The sequence below is a fragment of the Microcebus murinus genome, chromosome 1 (genome assembly GCF_040939455.1).
Source record: "Microcebus murinus isolate Inina chromosome 1, M.murinus_Inina_mat1.0, whole genome shotgun sequence".
In the NCBI taxonomy this organism is placed as follows: domain Eukaryota; kingdom Metazoa; phylum Chordata; class Mammalia; order Primates; family Cheirogaleidae; genus Microcebus; species Microcebus murinus.
Window position 1 is genome coordinate 3,517,150 of NC_134104.1, and position 25,283 is coordinate 3,542,432.

Sequence of the window (25,283 nt, forward strand, 5' to 3'; positions counted from 1 at the left end):
ACGAGGGGTTCGCAGGTGACACCAGCCGAGGCGCGTCCTGGGACGGCTCCTCCTGAGCGAACCTCCCAAGCAGGGCTCCTGAGGGCTGCAGCCCCCGCAGGACGGCGGGAAGCAGTGTCTGCTTTGGTTTTGTTTTAGAGGGGGACTGAACTCTGATCTTTTTTTCTTTTGCTAAAAACTCCTTCCTAAGGAGGCCGGCTGGGTTAGGCTGACAAATGGTAAATTCCCACTCAGCGGGGTTTATTTCCCAACCTCATTCCGGTGTGGCATTAACAGCACTGAAAAGATAAGAAGCCCCTGTCTTAACTCAAGCATCCTAGCAGGGGCCTATCATAAATTTAAAACGTCCTCCTGTCTGGACCTCCCAGAGTGCTCACACCCTTATCTGAAAATAAGCACATCCTTTCTGGTCTTCTAGATAAAGTCTAACTCTCCCAGCCAATTGCCAGCCAAAGAATCTTTAAACCCACCTATAACCTGTAAGCCTCTCCGCTTGGAAATGTCCCACCTTTTTAGGCCAAACCAACCTCTCATATATTGATTTGTGACTCTGCCTGTAACCCTTGTCTCTCTGAAAAGGTATAAAACTGAACTGTAACCCAGACACAGCGAGTCCACCTGCTCAAGGCTTCTTGAGAGTGGCTCCGGGTCATGGTCCTCAAACTTGGCTCAGAATAAACTTCTTTCAAATATTTCAAGGCTTGGATTTTTTCCGTCCACAAGAGGACGGCTCAAATACACCCCGGAGGTCCCTGCACTTCCAGGAAGGAAAGCCCCTCGAGCAGGCTCTGGGGGTCTTCAGAGCGTTGCCCACCACGCCTGGCGGGCTTAGCAGGGGTCAACACAGAGGTCTCTGCTGGCTGCAGAGCTGCCTGACAGGGAGACCAGGTCCCTGCCCAGTGCTGGCCACAAGGGCGTGAGAGTTCAGTCGGAGGCCTGTGCTGTTTGGCGGGAAACGCTTTGATGGGGCTCACATTAACAGTCCAGGTGGGGGCAGCCAGGGTGGGGCGAGTGCTGTGAGCTCCCGGGAGAAGTGGCCAGGCCAGGCCCTGCACAGAGCTGCCCTGACTCCCCTCGGTGATGGCTAACCCCTCTCTGTGCAGCACGTGCACCTGGGGTTCGGGCATGGCTGGGGGACAGGACACCCGTGGGGGGTGTCCTGCACGGAGAGCTATAGGGGTGCAGCACAGCTGGGGATGCAGTTTTGTGGGGTGGCACGGCTGCTGGAGGCTGTGGCAGGCTGGGGCACAGCGCTGCTGGGGGCAGGACTGCAGGGGTGGCCAGCACCCCAGGGACTGCTCCAGCACCTGCCTCTACACGGGCACCCAGACCCAGAGTCGGCTCCCGAAGCCTGAAGCCTGACCTCTGCCCCCGCTGCCGCCGGCACGGAGCCTGTGAGGGGGAGGAGAGGGCTGGGACAAGCCCGGGACAAGCTTGCCTCCTAGCTGGACCAGAAACCAGCCGCCAAGGGACAGCTGCTCTGCTCCTGGTTTCCCCGTGCATGGGACAGGGCAGACGGCCCGAGTGAGGGACGGGGCAGACGGCCCGAGTGAGGGACGGGGCAGACCACCCGAGCGTTGCTAACAGGCTCTGACCCGCCTGCACCTCTCAGGGTCCCCTCCCCGGGAGGTACCACTCCACTCTAGGCACTCACCGCAGGCGGCGGGTGTCAGAGGCGTGGGGGCTGACGGCAGGTCTGGGGGCTGAGAGCGTCCAGGATCCTCCCTCTGCAGCCACGTGGAGTTCAGAGGTGTCTCCCGCGTGGGGAGGCTGGCGTGCCACGCCACGTGGCCGGTGGGGCCCTCGGCAGGGATGGGCCAGGAGGGGGGCCCCGTGCTGGAGTTTCCCAGGAACTGTCCAGGGGGGTCCAGTGGGGCCCCTGTGGCCCTCTGAGGGGAGCTGTGGGCTGGCGCAGGAACGCTGGGGGAGGAGGTGGCGCCAGTCACCCCACCGGTGCTTCTCTGGCCTGTCCCCAGGCCTGGGGCCGCGCTGGGTGCCTCCTCCTCCACTCCTTGCCCTGTGCTGTTCCTGTAGTGCCCGACGGTGCCACTGCCCCCTCTCCCGGGCGGGGGCCCTGGGGTCTGGGCCTGGCCTGCCGCAGACGTGGCCCGCAGGAGCGCGGGGCTGGGTGACGGGGGGGAGGTCTCCGGGCCGGGGAATGTTGGTCCTGTGCTGGGAGCTGCTGCCGAAGTCAGCACATTGTCCGAGGGGCTCACCAGGTCACCTGCCAAAACAGCCGCCGTCAGGTGGGGCGCCGGGTCCAGCAATGTCTGCACAGAGCCTGCCATCCCCCGCCCCATGAGCAAGAGTGCCCCTCTCAAAGCGGGCACTGCTGCTCTGGCCCCGTGGCCCCAGAGCCCAGACTCGAATGCAAGGTTTGGTTCTCGCAGCCTCAGACTAACCCATCGGGGCTTCGGGAAAATGGGGCAATTCCCCCCAGGTGTGCGCTCAGTGTGGGACTCGGTGCTGGATGTTCTCATCAGCTTGCTGGACATCAGGTGAAGACAGGCTGGGGACACGAGGAGGCAGGGCAACACACCCAACGTTTAAGGAATATTTTCCCCGGGGAGTAATTCTCAACTGCTCCTTCCAGCCAGAAAGGCCCGAGCTGCGGGTGGCAGGCGTGGGCCGGGCACCTCTGCCACCCGCGTCCAGACAGACGCTGCGTCAGTCACGGCATGCCAGGTCTGCGTGTGGCCTCCTGCCACTCTGCTTGACACCCCGGGTAGCACCCACCCACCAATCAGAACTAGCCCCTAAAAGTCACTTGGGGCCAAGACGTGGCGGGCCTGGGGCCCAGAAGACACCCCCCCCGGGTCCCTCTCCAGCACACCTGGGCCTCCACACCCTCTCGGGCCGGGCGCAAGGCCACCTGGGGAGAGAGGGACCCACCTCCCGGGGCCACACCCTAACTTTTGTGGACCCCCAGAACTTGGCCTTCACGGCCCAAGCATCCCTCCATAAAGAGTCTAATAAAAACCATATCCACAACAGCAGCATGGGGATGGAGATGAACAGAGTCCAAGCTGGATCCTCGGTTATCCATGTGCGCACTCTCATCATGTTAATTTCCTTCTCCTGACTTTAAAAGCAAAGGCTCACACTCTCCTGGGCCCTTGGCCCTGCCTCGTCCCCGGGGCCCCAGGGCCAGGGCCCGTCCCAGAGCTGGGGAGGGGGGAGGGGGACACGCACCCTCACAGACCCGGCCGGCCCTGGAGGGGTTGGCGTCCCTGGCCGAGCGGCACTGGCAGGTGTAGGAGCCCTCGAGGTTGACGCATCGGGCGTTGGGCGAGCAGTCGTGCTCCGAGCTGTCCGCACACTCGTCCCAGTCTGCGGGAGATAGGATGCAGCGGTGAGCAGCGGGCCAGAGACCAGCCGGGAAACAGGCGGCCCCAGAACAGAGCTCTTCCGACCTCGCTGTGGTGGCCGGCCAGGAACAGATGGCCCTGCAGCAGGGGTCCTCAAACTTTTTAAACAGGGGCCCAGTTCACTGCCCCTCAGACCGTGGGAGGGCCGCTGGAGAGTGCGGGCACATTCCACACATGCGCACTGTGGGCCCAGGACTAGTCGGCCGCTAAGCAGGACTGGCAGCAGCGGCAAAAACACCCAGCGGGCCGGATAAATGTCCTCGGCTGGCCGCATGTGGCCGAGGGCCGTAGTTTGAGGATGCCTGCCCTACGGGGTGGGAGCCTGAGTGCACCTTCACCGTCGGCTGGCTTACATGGGGGCAGAGCTTAGGAGGGGCTGCTCCCGGGGTGGGTGAGCACCCACAGGCGTGACTGTGCCCCTCCCTCGGTCATTCTGTGTCCTCACACCAGCAAGTGGAGCTGCTTTCTTCTCTTTCATGCGCCAACACCCCCCAATAAATAGTGTTTTGACCAAGAAACAGAAAAACAACTGAGCCGGGAGGGGCCAGCTAAGTATGGCACGCACTTCCCATGCCACTCAGAGCATCCAGGTGTCCCAACAGGTACAGGAATGGCCTTGACACCTCCTCTTGCACCCCAATATCCCCGTGTGATGTCAGCCCTGGCAAGCCCTGGCCACTTAGACTCGGGGAGGAGGAGTGGTGGGTCAGCCACCCCTGTGGCCCCACCCCCCAGTCCTCACCAAGCCTGCCCCCACCCCCACTGTGCACACACGCCCCACATTTCCCGTCAGTGTTCACGGCACAGAACTCACCCGCGACGCCATTCCCTTCCCCTCCCCCCATTCCGCTCTTCCCCTCTGGTCTCCGTGGTGACCGCCATGCATCCCTGTACCTGCTCCAAGAAATGGAATGCGATGGCCCCGTGCACTTCGACACATGACTGAACAGTGTGTGTGAGTGACGACTTAAGGGAAAAATACTGCAAGCTGCACTTGAGGCCAGGGGAGCCGGGGTGGGGGCAGCTTCCCGACAGCCCCGAGAGTCCCCCCGCCCCACCCCGCAGGGAGGCCGCTGGCACAGGGCCGGTATGTGGCCCCTGGGAGGAGCTCGCTGGCTGGCGGGGGGAGGCTCTGGGGAGCTGCCCCTGTTGGAGGGGCCGGTTGGGGGGCGAGGGTGGCTCCCTGGGGGGCGGGTGGGCTGAGCCAGGCCAGGGAGGGTCGGGCTGCCCCAGGCCCTTCTGTGCAGCTTCTAGCGAGGCAGGTGGAGGTGCCGGGAACACCCCACCCACGCCCAGTGTGCCGGAGCAGCTCCGACCCAGATAAGGGACTGGTTCGGTTTTGTGCTGAGAAAGCCCCACAGGCAAGGGCTTGAGAGGCTTGTTTTGTGGTTTTCCTGGCTTTGCCTCATGAGCTCGCTCCAGAAGCAGCTTCCCCAGAAACCAGCAAGCTGTCGGCTGCTGCAAAGGCCAAGCCGGCCCCCGCACATGGCCCGGGGCTGCCGTGCCACCAGGGCACCGTCCACACCTCCTTCCCAGGCGCTGCCCGACCTCCAGCTGCAGGGTCGGAGCCCAGGCTGTGGGCAGCAGAGGCTCCCGCCAGACGTTGACTCAAACCGCGAGCACCTGGCGTCTATTTCCAGCGCCGGTGATTCACCTAGCCTCCGCCCCGGCAGACAGCCCAGGGTTTTATTTAGCCTTGCGTTGAGCCCCGAGGCCAGCAGTCTGCAGTTAGGAGGAAGAGGCAGGTGTGGGAGCGGGAAGAGCTGCCGGGACCTCACACCCTCCCAGGCCGCCAAACAAGGCCGAAGATGAACAAGAGGGAGGCCAAATTCTGCTCCCACGGGGACAAGAACAAAAGCTATTCCCAGAGGAGCGGGGACAGCTGCCTCAGAGCTGGGACTGCCCGGCACAGGTGCCCCACCTGAATTGGCCCCGCTGGGAACGAGCTGCAGGTGCCCAGAGCAGGCGCAGACCCCAGACCTCCTGGGCTCCCCGTCCCAGCAAGGCATGGGCTCCTCAGTGGTCACCTGCTGCCCGGTCCAGAGCCCTCAGCTCTCCTGTGGGCTGTGTCAGATGCACACCTGGGACAGAGGCAGAGGACCAAGCCCCTGGCTCTGACGCAGGCAACACAGACGCCAGGCACAGAGCACCTGGCTCTGATGCCACCAGCACGGACGCCAGGCAAAGGCAGCAGCCCTCAAGTCTAAGGAAAGAAAGCCGCCCACCGTGCCAGCCTGGCCAGCAGGTGAGGGGCCCAGGCCGGGCAGCCTCGCCCGGTTCCTTCTCCCACGGCTGCGAGGGGACGGACAGGCCTGTGTGGCAGTGACGCCGTCGGGAGCAGGCAGCTGAATGGAAGCTTCCGGCAGCTCAACTTGACCTGCTCTGTCCCCTCCCCCGGCCAGGAGGAGGTGGCCGCCCACAAGGTCCCACAGACCCTCTCACGCAGAAGACGCTGTTGGTGCCGAAACATAAACGCCAAGCTCTGCAACGATGCCTGCTGGGAGCCCAGATTCCCGTCCTCGCCCAGAAGGACCGAGGACTGGCCGGAGCCTCTCCAGAGAGCCGGGTTTAAGAGAGGGCAGGTGCGGGGCCGCGCTGTTGAGGGGGAGGTTGAAGGGGAGCGATGGGAGGGCCGGGAGAGGGGCCCCAGGAGGAGGAAGGGCCACTGGGGACCCGGGGTGCCGGGGGTACTTCCTGGACAGTCACTCTTCCTAGATTTGAGAGCTGGCCCAGAAGAGGTGCCCTGCCAGCTGGAGGTGACACAAATGCGCCCCGCTGTGTGTGCCAGGAGTAGTGCTGACCCCACCCGTGCACCGTCCCTGAGTTTACACAACTGACTTCGGTGGGGGGGGGGGTGCTGCCCTTGCCTTCCCATTGCACAGACGGGCAAACTGAGGCCCAGGGAGGTGAAGTCACTTGTGCCAGGCACGTCCCGCAGAGATCGAGTGTCAGAGCTGGGATTCCAGCCTGCTCCGCCTACCCTAACCTCCGCCTACCCTAACCTCCGCCTACCCTAACCGCCACACTCGGCCTCCTCCCGTGGGGCGGAGACGCGGCCGTGACGACCTGACCCCCGGGCGGGCCGCCCTCGGCCTCCTCTGTCGGGGTTGGGACGTGTCGGCCCGCAGACGGTGAGTGTCCAGCACCATCCGGGGACGCTCCCACCACGCCAGCCGCATCGTCTCTGTGTGAGCCACGGAGCAGAGGACTTTTCTCATCTTCCCAGGAGCTTCCCGCGCTGCGGCTGGCTGCTTTTCTGCAGAACAGCCTCGTACGTGCTGCTCCGCCAGGTCCCCGCCCTGGAGCTGGGGCCCTCGGGGGGGGGGGGGACGTCTCCCCACAGCTGGCTCGGCCTCACGCGCTCCCGGGAAGGGGCTGCTCCGCTGGCTCTGGTGCCAGGAGACTGCAGGCGCAGGGCCAGCCCTGCCAGCTGCACAGGGCACCCGCCCGCAGCAGCAGCCCAGCTCCGAAAAGTGCCACGAACAGCCCGCTGCTGCTGGCGGGAACTCGGCCGGGCAAAAGCCAGCTGGCGGTGCTTGGCGACCCACGAGCGGCTCGGACTTCGTGGGGAACGGGGTGGCGGCAGCACTTAGGCTGACTTAGGGATCTTAGACCCGAGAGGCACATCTCCCTCTGCACGCGTGTCCTGCGGCTGCCGGAACACAGTGGGGCCGGAACAACACGAATTCGTTCCCACGGCTCTGGCGGGACCTCCCAGACCAAGGCGCCAGCAGGGCCGTGCTCCCGGGCCCAGGCAAGACCCTCCTCGGCTCTTCCATCGCCGCGTGGCTCCGGCGTTCCTTGGCTTGCGGCTGCGTCACTGCAACCTTGGCCTCCGGTGGACATGTGGCGTCTCCCCCTGTGTCTGTGTCCCCTCCTCGGTCTCTTGTAGGGACCCTTGTCATTGGATTTAGGGCCCACCTAAATCCAACTGCAGGATGATCTCATCTAGAGATCCTTACCTAAATCACTTCTGCAAAGAACGTTATTCTAAATAAGGTCACATTCTGGAGTTCCAGGTGGACCTGTCTTTTGGGGAGGGGGCGACACTCAACGTATACCTCCCTCCTGCCCGAGAGCCTTACGTGACAAAGATCTGGAGTAGCACAGGCCCTGCTCTGCAGAGGAAGGGGGGGCAGGCAGTGTGGAGGAAGGGCAGGGCTCAGGGGTGCCGGGGCAGCACCAGGGAACTCCCCCGCAGCACCCCAGCCCCTGCCCGGCCCCCACGCTGGCCACCCAGCCAGGTGGGACCTACAGGTGCAGACGCCACTGCAGCATCTCCATCCTTACGGGCTTAGGGATGTCTCATGAACAGAATGACCCCAGGCTAAGCACACAGGGGCACACGTGCAGGCATCCCCGGCCTTCCCTGGACTCCTAGGTGGGAGAAAGTTGGGACCTCGAGCCAGAGACAGTGATGGAGCTAATGCTCAGACCCAGCACTTCTGGGGGCCAGGGGGCCCTTCCACAGACGAGCCCCAAACGGAGGCCCTTGACTTAGAGACTGTGTGTGCCCCACCGCTAGGAGAGCAATGCACGCCTGCATTGGAACCGCAAAACCATCTTGCCGTCTCTGTCTCTCTCTGTCTCTGGGACTCTGTCTCTATCTTTATCTCTGTCTCTCTATTTCTATGTCTATCTCTGTCTCACTCTCTGTCTGTCTCTGCTGCGTCTACGACCTCCTGCTTCAAGGCAGAACCACGTGAAATGCACTAACACGGGCTAATGAAATAGACCTGCAAGTGGGCAGTGGTGCACCCACCTGGCGGTGCCGGAGCCCTGACCACGGATCCCCTGAGCTCCCGTCCCCTCACCCACATGGACCCTCCAGCCCTGCCCCGCTCAGTGTTCTGGGCCTGAGGAGACCAGCCGGTGGCCGTGGTGTTCCTGGGCCACTGCCCTGGGCCTGGTTTGGGTGGAGGAACCCAGAGTAGGGGCTGTGTCTCCTTCGCTCCACCTCTGGGATCAGGGAGGGACCGGCTCAGAACAAAGCCGCCCAGGCTACCCGTGACCGGAGGGCAGCACGCAGCGCCGCCGGTGGGGAGAGTGTACCTTGCACGCGTGTCCCCCGAGGGTCAATCTGGAACACTGTGCTCGCCAGCAGGGGCTGGAGCATGGGGGACAGCGTGGAGACGCCCACCGGAAACTCGGGGTCCCACACCGTGAGTCTGAGCCTGGCGACCACGCTCCCCGCCCGGAGAGACTCAACCTGCATCCTCAGCTTCCCACGTCTGTGCAAGTCAGCGACCGCCGGCGGGAAGGAGTTCTCCACCTGGCCGGGAAGAGGCCACAGCCACTCAGACAGAACAGACATCCGTCAACGTCATCAAACCCTCAAGCGGGGCCCAGGGTGACAGAGCCGCTTCTCCCGTCCTCCTCCCTGTCTGTAGCCGACCTCTCGGGCAGCAGAGACGCCCTCCCGGCTCCCAGAGCCCTGTCCAGTTTTCCCTGGGACAGCTGGGACCAGCCTGGTCTGGGGTGGAGAACTCTCAGTGACCACCACGGCCAAGCTCCCAGTCTGGGAGCATCAAAGAACGAGCTACCCTGGGTGTCCTGACAGCTGGCACCAAGGCCATTTGTGCGGGTGCATGGGAGGGACCATTGGGTTGATTGACGGACGATTGATTGATGGGGAAGGACCACAAAGGCAACAGTCCCGGTGGCTATTTGGAGCTGTCCCCTCTTTACTGGGCTGTATCCCTCATTAAACACACAGAGCCAGGTGCTGCGTAGGGTCACCTATGCCCAGGTAAGGGAGACGCCAGCCTGGCCCCTGCCTTCCTGCCAGTCTGTTCCCACACACGGGTGAGTGAACATTGGAAAAGAGAGGGACTTACTTCTCTAAACACGTGCAAAAACTGACTCCCCTGCAGGAGCATGTTGGAAAGGAACCCTTGGGTCCTGGCATTTCTGCCGACTTGCAAGCAGGAGCACTAATTGTCCTTTTGTTCCAGAAGATCTTCCCAAGGATGCTTGTTTAGTGAGCAGCCTTGGGAGATAGGGACAGTGGCTCTCTCCAGGGCAAAGGGCTGGTGTGTTTACTGCCAGATATGACAAAGATAATGTCTCCTCCTAGAGCAAGGTTTAGGCAGATTTGTTTGCAGCCCGTTATAAAAGATCTGGGCTCCCTGAGTTTGGGGTTCCTCGGCTGTGACACAGACCCGCTTTGTGTGTGCATCACCTTGGGCCCTCCACATCTCCTGTGGGGCTTGAGGGCAGGAGGGGGAACTGCACCAACACGACGCCCACGTCACCGGCTGGGCTGTGAATAAGTCAGTCCTGCATCCCTGACCCAGGAGTCTTGTGTCTTCTGCCAACATCCATGAAGCTGTGCGGACTGACCTGCTAGTTTGCAGGGAGGGTCAAACCTCAGACCTTTCCTGATTCCTGGCAGTTTAGGAAGTCCCTTTTCCCTCCAACTCACTATTCACGGACAGATGGTGTTTCACTCTGGCTTGGTCTCCCTTTAGCCGCAAGGGAAGAGCGGATGTCGAGATCGTTGGTAAATGTCAATAAAGCTACACCAGCTCAGGAAGACGGAAAGTTCAACAGAAAACCAGCCGTGGGGACCATTTGAATAAAGATGCATATTCTAAAGCTGGACCTGCCCAGTATCCAGGTTAAGTACCCCATACAAGGAGGGGAAGCTTTTGAGCAATTATGGTGTGATGTGGCTTCCCTACCCCCACCCCTGGGGCTGCAGCAACACGCAATCTTGCCACGCACTTGGGTTTGGGCTTTACCTCGTGCAGCAGCTGTGTAGCAAAGTCCTGGTGCTCCACACTGCTGCGGTTGAGTAGCTGCTCCGTCCAGTTGCGGTTTACGATCCTTATTGTGACTTCAAACACTCGGGCATCTGAGACAGACAGTAATGAGAATTAGCCGAATTCCTGTGGTCAGAAGTCACAGGCTTTTCTGTTAATGTTTTCCATGATGCCTATTCTTTGGCAGGGAAATTATTCTCAAAAATAGATTGAGACGTGAATCTAGATTGCGGCAGCCAAACTGGGGGGAATGAATGTAAGGAGCATCTCCTCTGTGCTGGAGGGACAGGCACTCGTGACATAAACGCACTCTTCTATGTCCAGGGCAGGACGTCGAAGCGGGGAAGGTGCAAACGCCACACGCAGTCCACAGCAGCAGGAGCTTGCAGGATCCAACCAGCGCGTGCAGGGGACAGAGGCCCCTCTGACAGTGCTGTCCTATGAGGCGGCTGCTCTTTCCTTGGTCACAAGCCTGGTTCTACCAGGTCTCCACACCGCGCCCTCGCCCAGGCCCTCAACATCAGAGCGCGCGTCTGCCCAGGACGAGCCGGGCCCTACGCTGGAAGTCCCGCCTCTCGGCACTGTGCCCCGCCCCGGCACACTGGGCTGCCCACCTGCGGGGGAGGCTGCCTCACCTTTGGACACAAGCAAAGCAGGAAAAAGACTGAAGATGGGACAGGGGGACACATGTCTCTCTCACTGCCAAGCGCAAAACCCGCACGCACAGCACGAGAGTCGGTGGGCATCACAAGCGGACCCCGAGGCAACTCTGCACGTTTCTCTGATTGTGTCTGGTGGGCGCTCAAAGAGGTGCCCCACCCTGCCCGTCCCCTGCCTGGCAAGCTCCGGGCCCGTGGGTCAGGGGCCATCACACGGTGCACCCCCTATGCATGCCACACAAAAGGCCACAAAAGTGTCACCGACATTGCACAGTGTATGTTTCCAGGTCGGGCCAGGCCCCTCTGAATCTCCCAGCTCAGCAAGAGGGACCCCCGTGGCCGCTGATTCTCAGACAGCGGCGATCATAGAGCCTCGGGGTGGCCAGAAACACCGTGCTCTGGGCATTGGCCACGGCCACAGCACCTGCTGCCTCCCAGCGTTGGTGGCTGAGTCGGATGGGCCTTTAAAGCAACCAAGCTGTTCGTACTGTGTTTACAGTATGGAGAAGGGAAGCAAATCAAGGCAGGGGTGGCACAAGCCGGTAGCGCAGGAGCCTTCTGGAACCTATGTCTGGCAGGGGAACACAGGTGTTGGTTCCCGGGGACACGGGTTTGCTGGGGTAGGAAGGAGCCACAAGTTCCCCTTGCCTGTCCCAGCAGAGGTCAACGTTCGTGTCTGGACGATGGCCCTATACACCTGACACCTGTCAGGCCTCAGCTTCCTCAAAGGAGAAGACTGTTCCTCCACTTAACCCCTGGAGTGTTTGAAAATAAAATGGGCAGATGAGGGACATCTGCTGGGAAACTGGAGGCCTCGTGCAAAGTCAAGGGCTTGCGTTTTGCTCGGCAGGGTCTTGGGGTGGGGGGACGGGGCAGGGCGCCCGTGCTGGGGCTGACAACTCAGCATGAGGCCCCCTTGGGCGCTAAAGGGTTAGGGCCGAGTCACAGAAGGCCTGCTCCTTCCGACGATCATTCTCTGCCACCAGTCCCTGGCACTAGCGCTGATCTTTGTGCGTGAGACAGAGCCCAACAGGGTGTCACTCGGCTGTGCTGTGCTGTGCACGCTCTGCCCAGACACAAGCCTGAAGGCCCCTCCTGGGGCGCCCCCTGCTCCCCACGGGAGGGTGAGGCCGCTGCCCCGCACACGTTCACACTTGCGGCACCAGGCCAGCCCGGGGGACTTCCGCCTACCCTGACCGAGGCTGCTCACCACCCGGCACCCCGGGCAGCAGGCGAGACCCCAGGTGGGCTGCCCGGGAGAGAGCCGGACGAACCCCACAGCAGCCTTCCCGACACGCATCCAGAGCACACGCGTGTGTCTTGTTTGTTTCCGGAAAAAAAGTCTTCTCCCGGCACACACGCGGCGGGCAGGGCGTTAGCTTTCCCGTCCGCCCCGTGGGAAGCAGGGCGTTCTGCTTCCTGCAGACACCTGCGGCGCTCCGGCTGGCTGTGGGGAGTCAGACGGCCTCGGTTTTGGGGGGTCCGGGGTGGCAAAGGCCTTCACACGCTCCGGCTGGCTGTGGGGAGTCAGACGGCCTCGGTTTTGGGGGGTCCGGGGTGGCAAAGGCCTTCACACGCATGCCGGTGGCTGCCACCTGCCGAGTCACTCTGTGTCATCGCCCGAGACGTGAGAGTGAGCCCCAAACAGGAAGAGGAGCTGGGCGGGCACACACAGGCCAACACGACACCCTGCCAAGCCGGGAGATCGACGACTTCCCGCCCTGCTTGTAGCAAGAACGACACGCAGGGCTGGGGCCAGGGGACTGGGCCGGAAGACACTGCCAGCTACCTGACTCTGACTGGTGGCCTTACCGGTTTTGACGGCCAGCGCAGCGGAGACGTTGGCCCCGCAGCCCTGGTAGCTGGTCTTCACCCCGTACAGCGCCCCGGCCTCCAGCCCGGCCACGGCCAGGCCCGGGCCCTCGGTCTCGGCACTCCAGAGCAGCTCCTCGCCCCTGAACACCTGCACATGGAACGTGCGGCTCCGGGTGGCGTTGACGCCCCAGGACACACGGAAACCGCCGCTGGTGACGTCGAGGGCCATGTAGTCGCGGATTGGAGGACAATCTACGGCAGAGTGAGGAGGACGCACGGGTGTCGGAGGGGTTCACCTGCAAAGCAGGTGACACAGCCTCGACTTCACTTAGCCTCACCGATTTATCCATCAAGTTGACCAACCGATTCTCCAGCGATTATGAATCCAACCCAGCCTTCCTTTTCTCAGAACGCCTGAGTAATTTCGGAAGGTAGTTTAGGGTTGCGGGGAGACCATGGGAGTGTTGAGGTTTAACGGAGACGGTAAAGATGTCTGAGGCTGAAATCTCAGCCCCCCACCCCATCACGGAATGGAGTTAGAGGGGTGGCTGATCTAAGTGTGCCTCAGTCTACCCAGTGAATAACTCTGCCTTGTGTGGCTTTTTATGTGATCCAGAATGGGTGGTCACCAGGAGGTCAGATGTGCTCTCTGGGGACTGAGTCACTGCGGGGAAAGCATGTGTGGCGATGGCCATCACAGTGCAACGTGTCTGTGCTGCGTCTACAATGACCGCCTGGCCACACACTCACGGGCCCCGGGCCACCCCGATGCATGACGAGCGTTTGGTCGTTGGCTCAGGGACGGCTGCACCCCCTGACACGGTCCCCACCAGGAAGCAGGCTCGACTCGGGGTTCGGGCTGAGCTTCCTTTATAGCCCTTCACTCGCTCCTGTTGCAATCCACGCTGCAGACAGCAAAGCTCAACCGTACCAACCCGTATATATCTCGTACTCAAATAGAATTAAAGTTCTTTTTTGGGTGGAAAAAGTCTGGCTCCACGGCACCTATCTGGGTGGTATGAATTATGTAAAAAGTAGGTGGCCCTCGGTCTAGGCACCAGAATTTTCACATCAGAATTTCAGTTCTATAAAAAACAAGCAGTGAGGAATTTTTTTAAAACAATCTTTTGCAAAACCATAGTAAAGAAAAAATGATTTCAAAGTATGTGTTTTCCCATAGCCCTTTATGTAAGGATTCATGGGACATAGACTGCCTAGTATAAGGAAAAAATTCTGTGTTTCCAAACACATGTGTATGCATCCTCTCAATAACAAATGCATATATATATATATATACATATATATATATATATATATATAAAGACAGTATAACCCAACTCATTTCCCTTTTTGCTTTGGCTGCCAAGAAGCTCAGAATCCAATTTAGTACCCAATCCTAGTCATGTGACATAGCCCTGCTGCCTCTCCCTGCAAGCCAAGTGCTGAGCTGCCTCGTGTAACTCCTGCCTCCCCGTGGCTGCCCGCATTCTCTCTGTACACCCTGCCGGAGCCACTCAGAGTAGATGGGTACAAATCATGGGAAGCTCAGCCCTCCCTCCCTCCCTGCCTTACTTGGACAGGATCAGTGACATCTGTCCAAATTCTGGCTATGTCCTAATAAGACTTCCAGGAGAGAGAGGTAGGGTGCATTTTTGAAAAGACACATCTGCACTTTTTACTGAGTTGTCCAGTATTTTTCTGCATATTGGTTATAGAAATCAGCGTGGACACAGTTCATTCTTTATGGTGTTTTCCTCTGTGGCAAGAGAATCGAAAACATTTCAACAGAGGGTGGCCCCAAGCTTGGGGCCTAAGACTATGGGCCACGCCTCCCTCTCCAGGGCCACCTAAATCAAAAAGTTCCCCCCCTTCCCCCCACTTTCTGGCCTAACGACCACACAGCTTTTCAGTCTGTTCCTTGGGACCGTATGTCTCATTGAAAAAGGAAGGAAGGGCCACGGTGTCTTTTCTAAAAAAACCCTCGAAAAGCGCTGGCTGTTGTACTTCTGTGCAGCCGAGACTCAGCACCAAGCATGTCTCATCCCCGTCGGTGGGGGACAGTGACGGCCCAACAGACTGCAAATAGGAAAGGCCTGCGACCTGTCTCCCTGGTGCCATTCAGAAACCATGTGACGTGGAGACAGCACACCGGTGGGCTGCAGACGGCCCCCCACATCGTGGGCCGTTTAGAGGCACATTCCGTAAGGGGTGCTTCCGAGCTGAGTGGAATTAAAACTAAAAGGGTGCCCCAAGTATTGGAAAAGAAGGCAGAGGGTTGGCGTTCAGGGGGGGTGTGAGAAGGTGTCGGGGATGGCAATGCATGCATTACCTCCTTTAATAACATGCATTCACTCTTTAAGGTGCCAGCGGGTCCTTAGACCATTGGATGGAGGAAATGCAAACCTGGCATTTCAAAGGCTCCGGAACCCTCCGAGGCATCCACAGAAGCTGGCCTCAGCGGCTTCCCCAGCTAAGAGAGATAGTGAACATTTGGAGGAAGAGGACCCCTTCTGATCCAAAGAAATGAATTCCCCGCGAGGATAATGCTACCGCTGAACGTTCGTGTGGCTCTTTCTCCAATTTATTACCTGGAGACATTTGAGATCGCCCATATTGGACTATTTCTGACCAACTGCAGCGGCAACCTCATGTGGCTCGACGTTTACGGATCGTCTATCAATACTATGCACCTGGCATCGCCATGGACACTGAGGAAACAAAAGCGAGTCCACGCCCACAGCGCCCCAGCCGGCGCACCTGCGTCGGAGCGGCAGGTGCGATGAATGAACTCCCCGCTTCGTACACCCAACACATAATCCCAGTTACTCCTTACGCCAATCCCAGGTAATAGATTCTTCTACTAATAACATCCCCATTTTACAGAGGCTGAACCTGAGACCCAGGAAGGACAGGTAGGCAATCAGTGGCAAAGCTGAGTGACAGCGCATGACCAAGGTCACCTGCTCTACCGCTAGGTCGTCCTACCTCGGGCAGTAGGCTGAAAATGACCTCCAAAGACACCGGGTCCTAGTTCCCGGCACCTGTGAATGTGACCTGCTTTGGAAAAGCGCTCTTTGCAGATGTGATTAAGAGAAGAACCTTGAGATGGAAAGATTAGCCTGGATTGGCCAGGTGGCCCTAAATGCATCACAAACGTCCTTATAAGGGAGTCGGTATCAGGACAGTGTGTGGTTTAAAAGAAAAAATAGAGAATTGGTGGGGGTGGGGGGATTGTCACACTCGCACACAGGAGCAGGCCATGTGGAGAGGGACAGACAGGACGTCGGGGTTGTTGGCCTCGCAGGTTGGAGCAACGGGGCCACACCCCACGGACCTTGCAGCCGCAGCAAGTGGGCGGGCGGGGAGGGCGGGGAAGGGTCCTCCTGCAGCCCGCAGAGCACGCCTGGTCCTGCCCACACCCTGATTTGGGCCCCGTGGCACCTATTCTGGGCTTCTCGTCTTCAGGACCGTGAGAAATCACACTTCCGTTGTTTTGAGCCCCCCCATCCCCCCAGAGTTTGTGGCAATTTGTTAGGGAAGCCCCGGGAAACTCACACATCTCCCAGCCCTCCTTTAACCGGCTTTCGAGGCGGCCATTCCCGCGGCTGACGGACGCCGCGGCCTGCTGGAGCGGTTTCCTTTGCACTGTGAAATTCACAGACTCTTGACACACTGACGCCCACCCCTCTTCCATCGGACAGACCTTGGGATATTGGAAAACCCGGAAGTGCTCTTCTACCCCGGCCCCTCTCCCTTCCAGGGTGGGCCCCCGCGACTGGGTTTTCAGTCCTTCATCAGCCAGGACACCCTTTGGCTTCTCAATGTCCCCCTTAAGCTGTGACCCTAGAAGATGACACTCACGTCTTGACTGTGTGTGACCCGAGGGCAGCGGCAACGCGGATAACCTGAAACTCAGAAACTCCGGAGCCCTGGTCAAGCCCCCGCCACCCACGGCTGGGAGCCTACATCCGGGACTTCACGTGCGTGTGGGTCAAGCTGGACTCTGGTCTACGAGGCCAGGCCCGAGGATCTCCTGGGCAGCCCTGACCCCTCCGCCCAGCAGGAAAGGCCTTTTCCCCACAATCTCGTGGTGCCGGGCTGGAGTCCCTGCCAGCTGGACACCTGAGCCTTAGCAAGGCAGAGCCGCTGAGGACTTGAGCCAGGATGCTGAGTATCGAGTGGTGAAAAATCCTGCTGGGGGGTCACGTCAGAGGTCGTTAGGATGACCGTGAAGACAGTTTCAGTCCTTCCTAAAAGCAGAACTCGCTCCCAGAGCACAGAGCGCAGGCGGTGCCATATTTCTTACGGTCTCTGGCTTGTGCAAGAACCCAGCTGCCCGTGTGTCACACGGCCCGTGTGTCATTAATTAGGTGACTAATTTCACCAGAAAAGTATCTGAGATCTGCGCTGTATTTTCCAAGGGCTTGTGCCTCAGCCACTCCAGCAGATTGCTCATTTATATTAGCTTCTAAATCTGAAACACATGCTGTTCCCTGTAGCAATAGGCAATTGGAATTCACTCGGAATATCTGATCTGCAGACGCTGGCCTTGTCCCTCCTGCGCTATTAGAAGGGAAGCCAGGCTGTGCAGCTTTCCCCGCTCGTGATCAGCAGTCGGCCGGGCGGCCTTTTATCCTGATGCAATCCTGCAACTCTTCGTGCTGGGGACAGGCCTGACTGTAAGGCGAGTCTGATAATCTTTTCAGATGGCGGACCAGAGTGAAAACAGCTGCCTTCTAACCTTCTGTTCTTACTATCGGGACAACAGTCTCACCCTGGAGGCCACAGGAAATCCACAGACAGCTCTGAGCAAAGCTCCGGGGGCACCTGTGTGGAGGGAGGTGCCGGGTTCTGACCAGGCCCTGAGGCCACGAGCTGCCGGGGTGGGGGTGCGGGCTGCCGGAGCCCGGCTGGGCGTTGCCTGGAGACCCAAGGGATGGCCCACTCAAACTTCTCTTCCCACGCGTCCATCCGACAGACGCCTCTTCAGTGTCTCCTGTTCGCCAAGTACTGGGGCCCGTCTGCCAGTGAGCAGAAGGCAAGGCCCCTTCCCCCACGAAGCTTCCTTCTGATGCGAGCTGGTAGAACATTCCGGCGGGAGCGATTGGGCCCCGGACCCCTCCACTGCGGACTCCGGGAACCCGCCCACTCCCTCCGCCCCTCGCCCCTGGGGGATGGCGAGAAGAGTCCGTCCGCAAATAAGAACCTAACGTCCAATAAGAACCCAGGTCGGGTTCCGCAGCGTCAAAGAAAATCGCTCCACTCCTCTCAATCGCTGCTGACTCCCGATCCTGGGTGCTGGGGGAGGGAGGACAGGTGTGGCCGGGTGGCACAGGTCCAGCGGTTCCCTTGGAGCACCGTGACAGACGGCAGCCACTGGGGAACCGGAACCCGGCGGGGATAGACCACCCACGGTCTCAGGGATGGCCCCGCCGGAGTGCGCCTGGGGACCACGGGCACAGGACAGGGTCGGACAGCGAGTAATTAACGGCCTGGTGCCTGTAGGTGTCTGCACAGAATCAGCTTTGGGACCTTGTGCAAGAAAGTTCCCTTCCTTTGCCTCAGTTTCCTCCTCTGAGAAATGAGATTGATGACCAGCTGCCAGGTGGAGTTGTTCTGAGAATTAAATGAGGCGACACCCACGAAGTGCACAGAGCAGAGCTCAGCGCGTGTAAAGAGCCGGGCACCTCCTACCTGTGATATTACGAGCCAGGGTGGGGTGAGTCCTCACTGTCGGGTCCCTTTAAAGGGAAAGGAACGTGCAAATTAGATTATTAATTAATTCAAACTGGATCTAATGGTTCTCGATAACCATGTCACTATGTTCAAGTTCTAGACTGCTAAAGTTCAGCCTAAATGCACCACCCCACACACCCGAGGGAAACAGCTCAGAGCATTGATCATTGCTCAGAATATCACTATTATTCAACCACCTAGCATTACACTGGTGAAGGCAGGTTGCTTCTTGGATATGTTGCGTCCCAGAATGGTGAGCTAAGAAACGGGGACACAGAATTCCATGCACAGCAGGGTTTGCACAAGGGAAAAGCCTGGGAGGGAAGAAGGGACAGCTGAAACTGCTGGACTCCGGGACAGGAGGCGACTTATCCTTCCATCGTTGCTAGAATGTCGCTAAAGTAATGCAGCTAATCCCAGATTGGCAAACGAGAGGCTCAGTGGCCAAACATAAGTCGCTGCGTCCGCCGTCCAGGCGAAGTGTTTGAGAGGAGGCTCCGAATCCGTGGAAGTCCTGTCCCCAAGCAAGGCAGCCACCGTGAAGTGGGAAGAAGGGCTGTCCCGTTTCCTGATGGTTGACAAGGACACGGCAGCTCCCTGAGTCGGGTGTGGGCCCTGCTGCCAACGCTCCGCTGCGGTTGGCACCAATGCCCACGCCCTGCTGCTTGGGCAGGCCCCCGTCTGCCCCCAGGCCCACTGTGCCGCCGGCTCCCAGGGACCCCTGCCCCGTGTCAGCCAGAATCAGTCAGAACAGACGACCCCAAGTGACAGGGGCCAAAGCCCCCGGGTGCCTCCCTCACGCAGAGAACGTCTGCGATCCTCAGCCACGGCTGCGGCCGCCTCTGTCCCTCCCTGCCACAGTCCGGGCTCACTCGTCCTCAGGCCACCTCCTGGTCCAGATGGCGCACGGGGCCTTGGCCGTCACATTCCTGTCCCCAGAACATTCCCAGCAGGGCTTGGAGTCCCTGACCTGAGCAGTCTCCCTCAGCCCCACAGAACGCTCCGCCCTGTCTCTCGGCTACAGCCAGGGCGCATGGCTACTGCCGTGTCTCCTGGCTACAGCCGGGGCGCATGGCTACTGCCATGTCTCCTGGCTACAGCCGGGGTGCATGGCTACAGCCGTGTCTCGTGGCTACGGCCCTGCCTCGTGGCTACAGCCGTGTCTCGTGGCTACAGCCCGGGGGCGCGGCCTCCGTACTTGCGAGGGCAGGAGGGAAACGCAGCCTCTCCGCTGGGCACACTTGCACGGGAACTCAGAGGACGTCTGTCACCCAGGAATCAGCTGGTGGATTTAGTGTCTCTGCCACGGCCCCCCAGCCTGTTCTCCAGCCAGCAGCCGGAGCGCACCTAGACGAGGGTCTGCTGCAGGTACGTTATCTGGGAAACCCGGGGAGTGGGGGGCGACGCAGGGGAGGGGATTCGGCCAGCGAGGGTGCGCTCTTGAGGCAGCGGCCACAGCTGGTCACAGCCGGCCACGGGAGCGAGATCCCTCAGGGAAACTGGGAACGATGCCCCACGCCTCCCCCCTGTAAATGGCGACAGAGCCAGCCGGGGCTGTCCAGAAGCCAACTCCGCGAGTCCCGGGCTTCCCGGGCACCAGAGCTGCCCTGGGGGCAGGAAGGGGCAGGCGAGGACGGGCTGGACAGGGTGGAGGGGCCGCAGGACCGGCCGCCTGTTGCTTTGCCACCATCCAGGGTGCCGAGGTTTTGACGACTGTGTCTAGGGGAGGCGGTGTGCTCTGTCCTGTGCACTGGACACGCCTGGACACGCCCCGTGCAGGGCACCGTCGCCCTCGCAGATTCCAGGGCGTCCAGGCACCGTGACGGGAAGACGGCCGTGGTAACTGACACCCCAGGGACGCCGTCACCAACCCCAGCCCCAGGAGCCCACTGGGCGGCAGGAGCCAGACTCCCCAACGATTCCAAGAGGCAAAACGAGAGACGGAGGAGAAACCTCCAGATTAAAAAAGGAAAATAGCCGGGAAGATGGCGTGGCTAATCGGGGACCCCGTTTACACGCCGGCTCTAACAAACTGCTGGAATAAATGACTGTGGAGGGAGAATTAGGCATGTCAACAGGCTGGGTATTCCATGGCATCGTGGCATGGCTGGCTTCTGTGAGGAGTGATGACGGCGCCATGGTTTTGGCTTTTATCATCTGGTAGAGAAGCGCTCTGAAACTCCACAGTGACGGCGGAGGCTGCAGCGAGGCGATTTCGAAATCATGGGGGATGGAGACGGAAATCGCTACGGTCCGTTGTGCTCTCCTGTCTGTTTACACGAGCCCACAGGGCTCTGCAGTGGAGTTGCTCGCCCCGTGGCCTCCCGTGGCCGCAGGCTGTGGCCCAGCTGGCCCCGCCTGTCTCTGCCCCCTCCTCCAGCCCGGCCTCTGAGGCCCGGAACTGGGTCTCTCGCTACTCACGGTGGCCGCTGCAACAAACGACCACAAGCTCCTTCGGCTTCTAGCAACACGGATCTACACTCTCTGCAGTCAAGCCGGGGCCGGGGCTTCGTCCCCCAGGAGCCTGCAGGGACCGTCCCTGTCCCGCCTCCTCCTGCTTCCAGCACCCACCTGCACCCCTGGGCTCCCGCCCCTCCGCCACCTGCAAAGCCGCAGCGCTGCGCCTTCTCCCCTGGACCTCCACGTCCACCCTCCTTCCGCTCCTCGCCTCTGACCCTCCCGCCTCCTCTTACAAGGGCCTCTGTGGTCGTTACATTGGGCCACCCCGATTATCCGGGACAACCTCCCCATCTCGAGACCCTCAGCTCAGTCCCTTCTGCAGAGTCCGTTTTGCTAGGTCGGGGAACACAGTCACAGGTCCTGAATGAGGACTCGGATGTCTTTGGGGCCATCATTCATCCCAGCACCCTCTTGCTTCTCCCATGAGTGCTGGTGCTGCAGCCCCCGTCCACTCGCCCCCTCTGCGAGGGTCTCTGCCCCGCTCACCCTGCCCCCGGGACCTGGCCTGGCCCTGACACCTGGCAGCACCCCACCCTCCCCCTGCCCTGCACTTCCCTGTGACATTTCCTTTGTATCCTGACCACCCTCTCCAGATTCCCAATTGTCCACGTCTCTGTCATCCGTTCTCACTGAAATGTGAGTCCCGGGAGCAACGGCTCTTGGACACTGTCGAGTCCCACCTAGGACAGTGGCTGGCACATCTCAGGCACTCACTGAAAGTGCTGCATGACGTGAGCGAGTGGATGAATGAATGCAGCAGGACCCCAACCCCACCCGCAAGGTCGACATCCTGTCCTCAAGTGGAAAATTCCACCTGCCCATCTCCTGCGCACACCCCAGCAGCCAGGCCGTGTGCAGCTTCCTGCCACCCAGCAGCCTGCACCTGCAGCCTGGACACCTGCACACGGCCCTGCAGGCTGGCCACCTGCACACGGCCCTGCAGGCTGGCCACCTGCACACGGCCCTGCAGGCTGGGCACCTGCTACACACTAGGTGGGCTCCAGGAGCCAGGAGTCAGCCGGGATCTCTCCGTCATCAGCGTCAGTGCACAAATACGTTTTCGGGCCAGGTGTCTTTAGAAAGACCCTCCTGGGAGTCCACACCCACTCTGGGTTGGGCTCTTGTTCTCTGAGGTTCTTCACAGTGAAACCTCCATAAGACTCCCATTGCTGCCCCTTCTTTCTCTCCTCCAACTGCCCCTTAAGCCATGCCTACGGTTCCTTCCCCACCTCTCTTCCAAAGGGCCACACTGCCCCCACAGTGCCGACAGCCACCTGCCCGCACCCTGTCACCCGTGCACGGCCCTCCCCAGCTGGCCACACAGCTCACGCTCTGGACCTCGGGGCCCTCCTGTCCTGCCCTTGCTGCTGCGTTCCCGCCCCCTGTGCTGACCTCTGACTACCGGGGTCCCTTGACGCAGGCCAAGGCCCTCTTCCCTCCTCTCAACCACGCCCCTACTTTCAGGGGCTCCCCCTGACCCCCCGCCGTGTGGATGACCCTGATGCCCAGGCGCAGCCCGGCCCTGCCTCCCAGCTCCGCATCAGCGTCCAGCTTGGGCAGCGTCCGGCGTCCACCCCGTCCAGCTCCGTCTCAGCTCCCACGGCCACTCAACAGTGACGGTGGTGACAGCCCCGTCTTCCCGCCCCTGCAGGGGGACACCGTCTATTCACCGCTCAGTCAAGACGTCTGCATTCTTGAGTGTTGGCAATGAAATGTTACAAAATAAAAAGACATCTGGAACCTTTCTAATTTTCCTTTCCTTTTCCTCACCGAATCAATCAGTAGGTCCCAAAGGTTCCGTCTCCAAGATGTTGCCTGAGCCCACCTCCCTGCGTCACCGCCTGCACCCCAGACCCTGCACTCTGTTCACCGTCTTCACAGCACTTTCCTGCCTGGCAAATTATCCAGCATTTTCTTACTCGAAGCCCCTTGGTGGCAGAAGCCCATCCCGGGGGCCAGAACAGGGTGCATGCCTGGGGCCCCTGCCCCCCGACAACTTGGCCAGAGCCAGGCACTCCCTTCACGGCGTCCCCCTGACACCCAGCATTCTCTGATGCCATCCAGGTTGACCCCACAATGCCAAGGACAGTCCCGGCTTGTCCCTGTGGTCCCAGTGCAAGCATTAATCACGCCACTTCACTCGCCGGAACGTCTGCATTTAAACGATCAATCGCACAGGCGGAGACCACGCTCTCCTCTCTCGCCCGGTGCAGTTGCCAGCGTCCGGCACGGGGAATGGCACATAAACAAGCACGGCTAGATGGAAGGATGAATGCAAGAGCGGACCGCTCTGAGACGGTCCACGCACCATCTCGCCTTGCAAAGGTCCCTTAGGCCGTCCCCTCGTCATCCGGAGCGCCCAGTCATTACCGTCACTCGTGTGGTCCGGCTCCTGGGATGCCACCGAGGTCGGAGACTCCTGGGCAGGGAGGCACCGGTACGAGCCCTCCAGGTTTGCACACAGCTCTCCTGCAGAGCAGGCATTGAGCGCGTCGTAGAAGCATTCATTCACGTCTGTCGAAAGGAGAGCAGGCAGGAGCACTTAGCACAGCGGCAGGCGTGGTTTCGCCCACGTGAGCCGAGGGAGTGCGCGGGGCGGTGCTCGGGGAGGGGCCCGCGGAAGCCCTGCCTCCTAGAGCTCGGACTCCGTCCCAGCAGCGGCCCCCGCCAGGGCGTGCAACAAAGGGGCCCAGACATCCTGCCCCAAGGGTGGATCACGTGCACGGGCTATGTCCGTGCAAAGAGACCAGAGCCCCTCCCCCGACCCCGCGTCCCGAGGCTGGGCCTGGCACTCCCAGCCAGAGGCCAGCCGCACACAAGGCCACTGCGTGATGTCACCTAAGACAGGAATGAGCTCACGTGTCACCCACAAAACACCGGCCCTCTCCTCTTGGCCAAAATGAGTCATTATTAGGTCTTTACCAATGATAGCTTATGGGGGGGAGGGGAGGCATAGGCAATATATGTAACCTTAACATTTGTACTCCCGCATTATATGGTGAAATTAAAAAAAAAAAAGACTGTAACCCACCAAAAAAAAAAAAAAAAAAGATAGCTTATCTTCCTGCAACTTCTCCCTCCCTGTAGGGAAGATTTATTGAGCTGCCCAATCATAGAATCACGCCCACTTTCCGACAGCACCCAATCTAACAGAATCCCACTGCCTTAGCCCCCAAACCAATCAGTCAAAACCCACGTCCTATAATCGGTTCTTTCTAGCAGCCTCTCACTGAGACACCCCCGTTCCCTGTGGCGTGGGTTCTCCCTCTTGGCCACCAGTAACAGACCCCCTTTCTCACGTACAGATGCACTCCTGCCACCTCCGGCATGGGGACAGTGACAGAACGGATGACAAGGTGAGCACTTGCTTATTGGCACTAGAGCAACACAGCTGGGTTTAGAGCATCCGTGGATCTGAGGGGGGATGCCTGCAACCACTAGAGCTGCCACGGGCTCCAGCCCTGGCATTGCCATACGCCACCTTCAGAGTCAGGCAAGAAGCTTCACCAAGAGCACCCCCCACACACACACACACACATGCATGTAGCCCCAGGGGTTACACGCAAGTTCAGCTCCCAGCAAACCTGCTGAAAGGGCCTCCCAGGCACAGGGCGTCCCGGCCAGGCGGGAAGGAGGCAGAGGGGGAAGTTCAGGAACCCAAAGAACCGAAGACATAGGCTACTGTGTGTTGCTCTGGGATTCGGACCTGGTACCTGCCTGGGGGAGGCAGGTGGGAAGGAGCAAGGAGAAGGGATGTGTGCAAAGAAAGTTCTGGAATCTGAGCCTGGGGACTCGGAGTTTGCTGGGGACTCAGAGTTTGCAGGACGACCTCGACATGGGTCAAACCACCCACGCCTGTGGGATTAACACACCTAACATTCCTCCCCCCGGGACGGAAACCTGCGTTAGGGGTAAAAGGACTGGCCTGGCTGTGGGGGCCTCCCGGAAGCCGCCCCCAATGGCAGGACGACGAGGGGAGCACAACCTTGCACCTGGACGCGGATCACTTCATACACCCGCCTCACGACGTCGTCCAGCATGGCAGAGACCTTGGCCACGGGCAACAGCCGCGGCAGGCCCAGCAGCAGCCGCGACACGGTGGTGGAGGTGTCCCCGCCGGCCGAGTGCAGGTGGTGGACCGTGGAGCCCAGCGGCTGCAGCGCACTGGTGACCTGTGAAACCAGAGTCAGAGGGTCATACGGTGGAGGCCCCCCTTCCCGTCAGACAGACGGGAGGCCGAGGGCCGGAGAAGCTGAAATGAACTGTGCATGCTCCGTCTGGCTCCAGACAACGGAACCGCTATGATATTTGTGCGCCTGCCATCGTGCCAGCGAAAGTCCTGCACACCAGAATTATAAACACCTTTGCAACAGCGGTGGTTATGGGCCGGACTGTGCACACCACACACACACACACACACACACACACACACACACGCACACACGTGCGCACACACACACGCACACACACAATTCATATGT

General features: G+C 60.2%; 1 protein-coding gene across 1 annotated transcript in view; it reads right to left on the reverse strand.

Moving 5' to 3' along the window:
- UMODL1 (uromodulin like 1) overlaps nt 1-25,283 on the reverse strand; it is a 64,957-nt gene that overhangs the window by 25,114 nt on the left and 14,560 nt on the right. The window contains exons 5-15 of the mRNA XM_076008839.1: nt 24,788-24,974; nt 23,111-23,316; nt 18,793-19,063; nt 16,290-16,449; nt 15,941-16,065; nt 12,604-12,858; nt 10,112-10,224; nt 8,421-8,640; nt 3,193-3,330; nt 1,998-2,224; nt 1,655-1,853 (exon numbers count right to left, since the gene is read on the reverse strand). Of these exons, the coding sequence (XP_075864954.1) occupies nt 1,655-1,853; nt 1,998-2,224; nt 3,193-3,330; nt 8,421-8,640; nt 10,112-10,224; nt 12,604-12,858; nt 15,941-16,065; nt 16,290-16,449; nt 18,793-19,063; nt 23,111-23,316; nt 24,788-24,974 (2,101 nt within the window). The remainder of the gene's footprint in view (nt 1-1,654; nt 1,854-1,997; nt 2,225-3,192; nt 3,331-8,420; nt 8,641-10,111; nt 10,225-12,603; nt 12,859-15,940; nt 16,066-16,289; nt 16,450-18,792; nt 19,064-23,110; nt 23,317-24,787; nt 24,975-25,283) is intronic.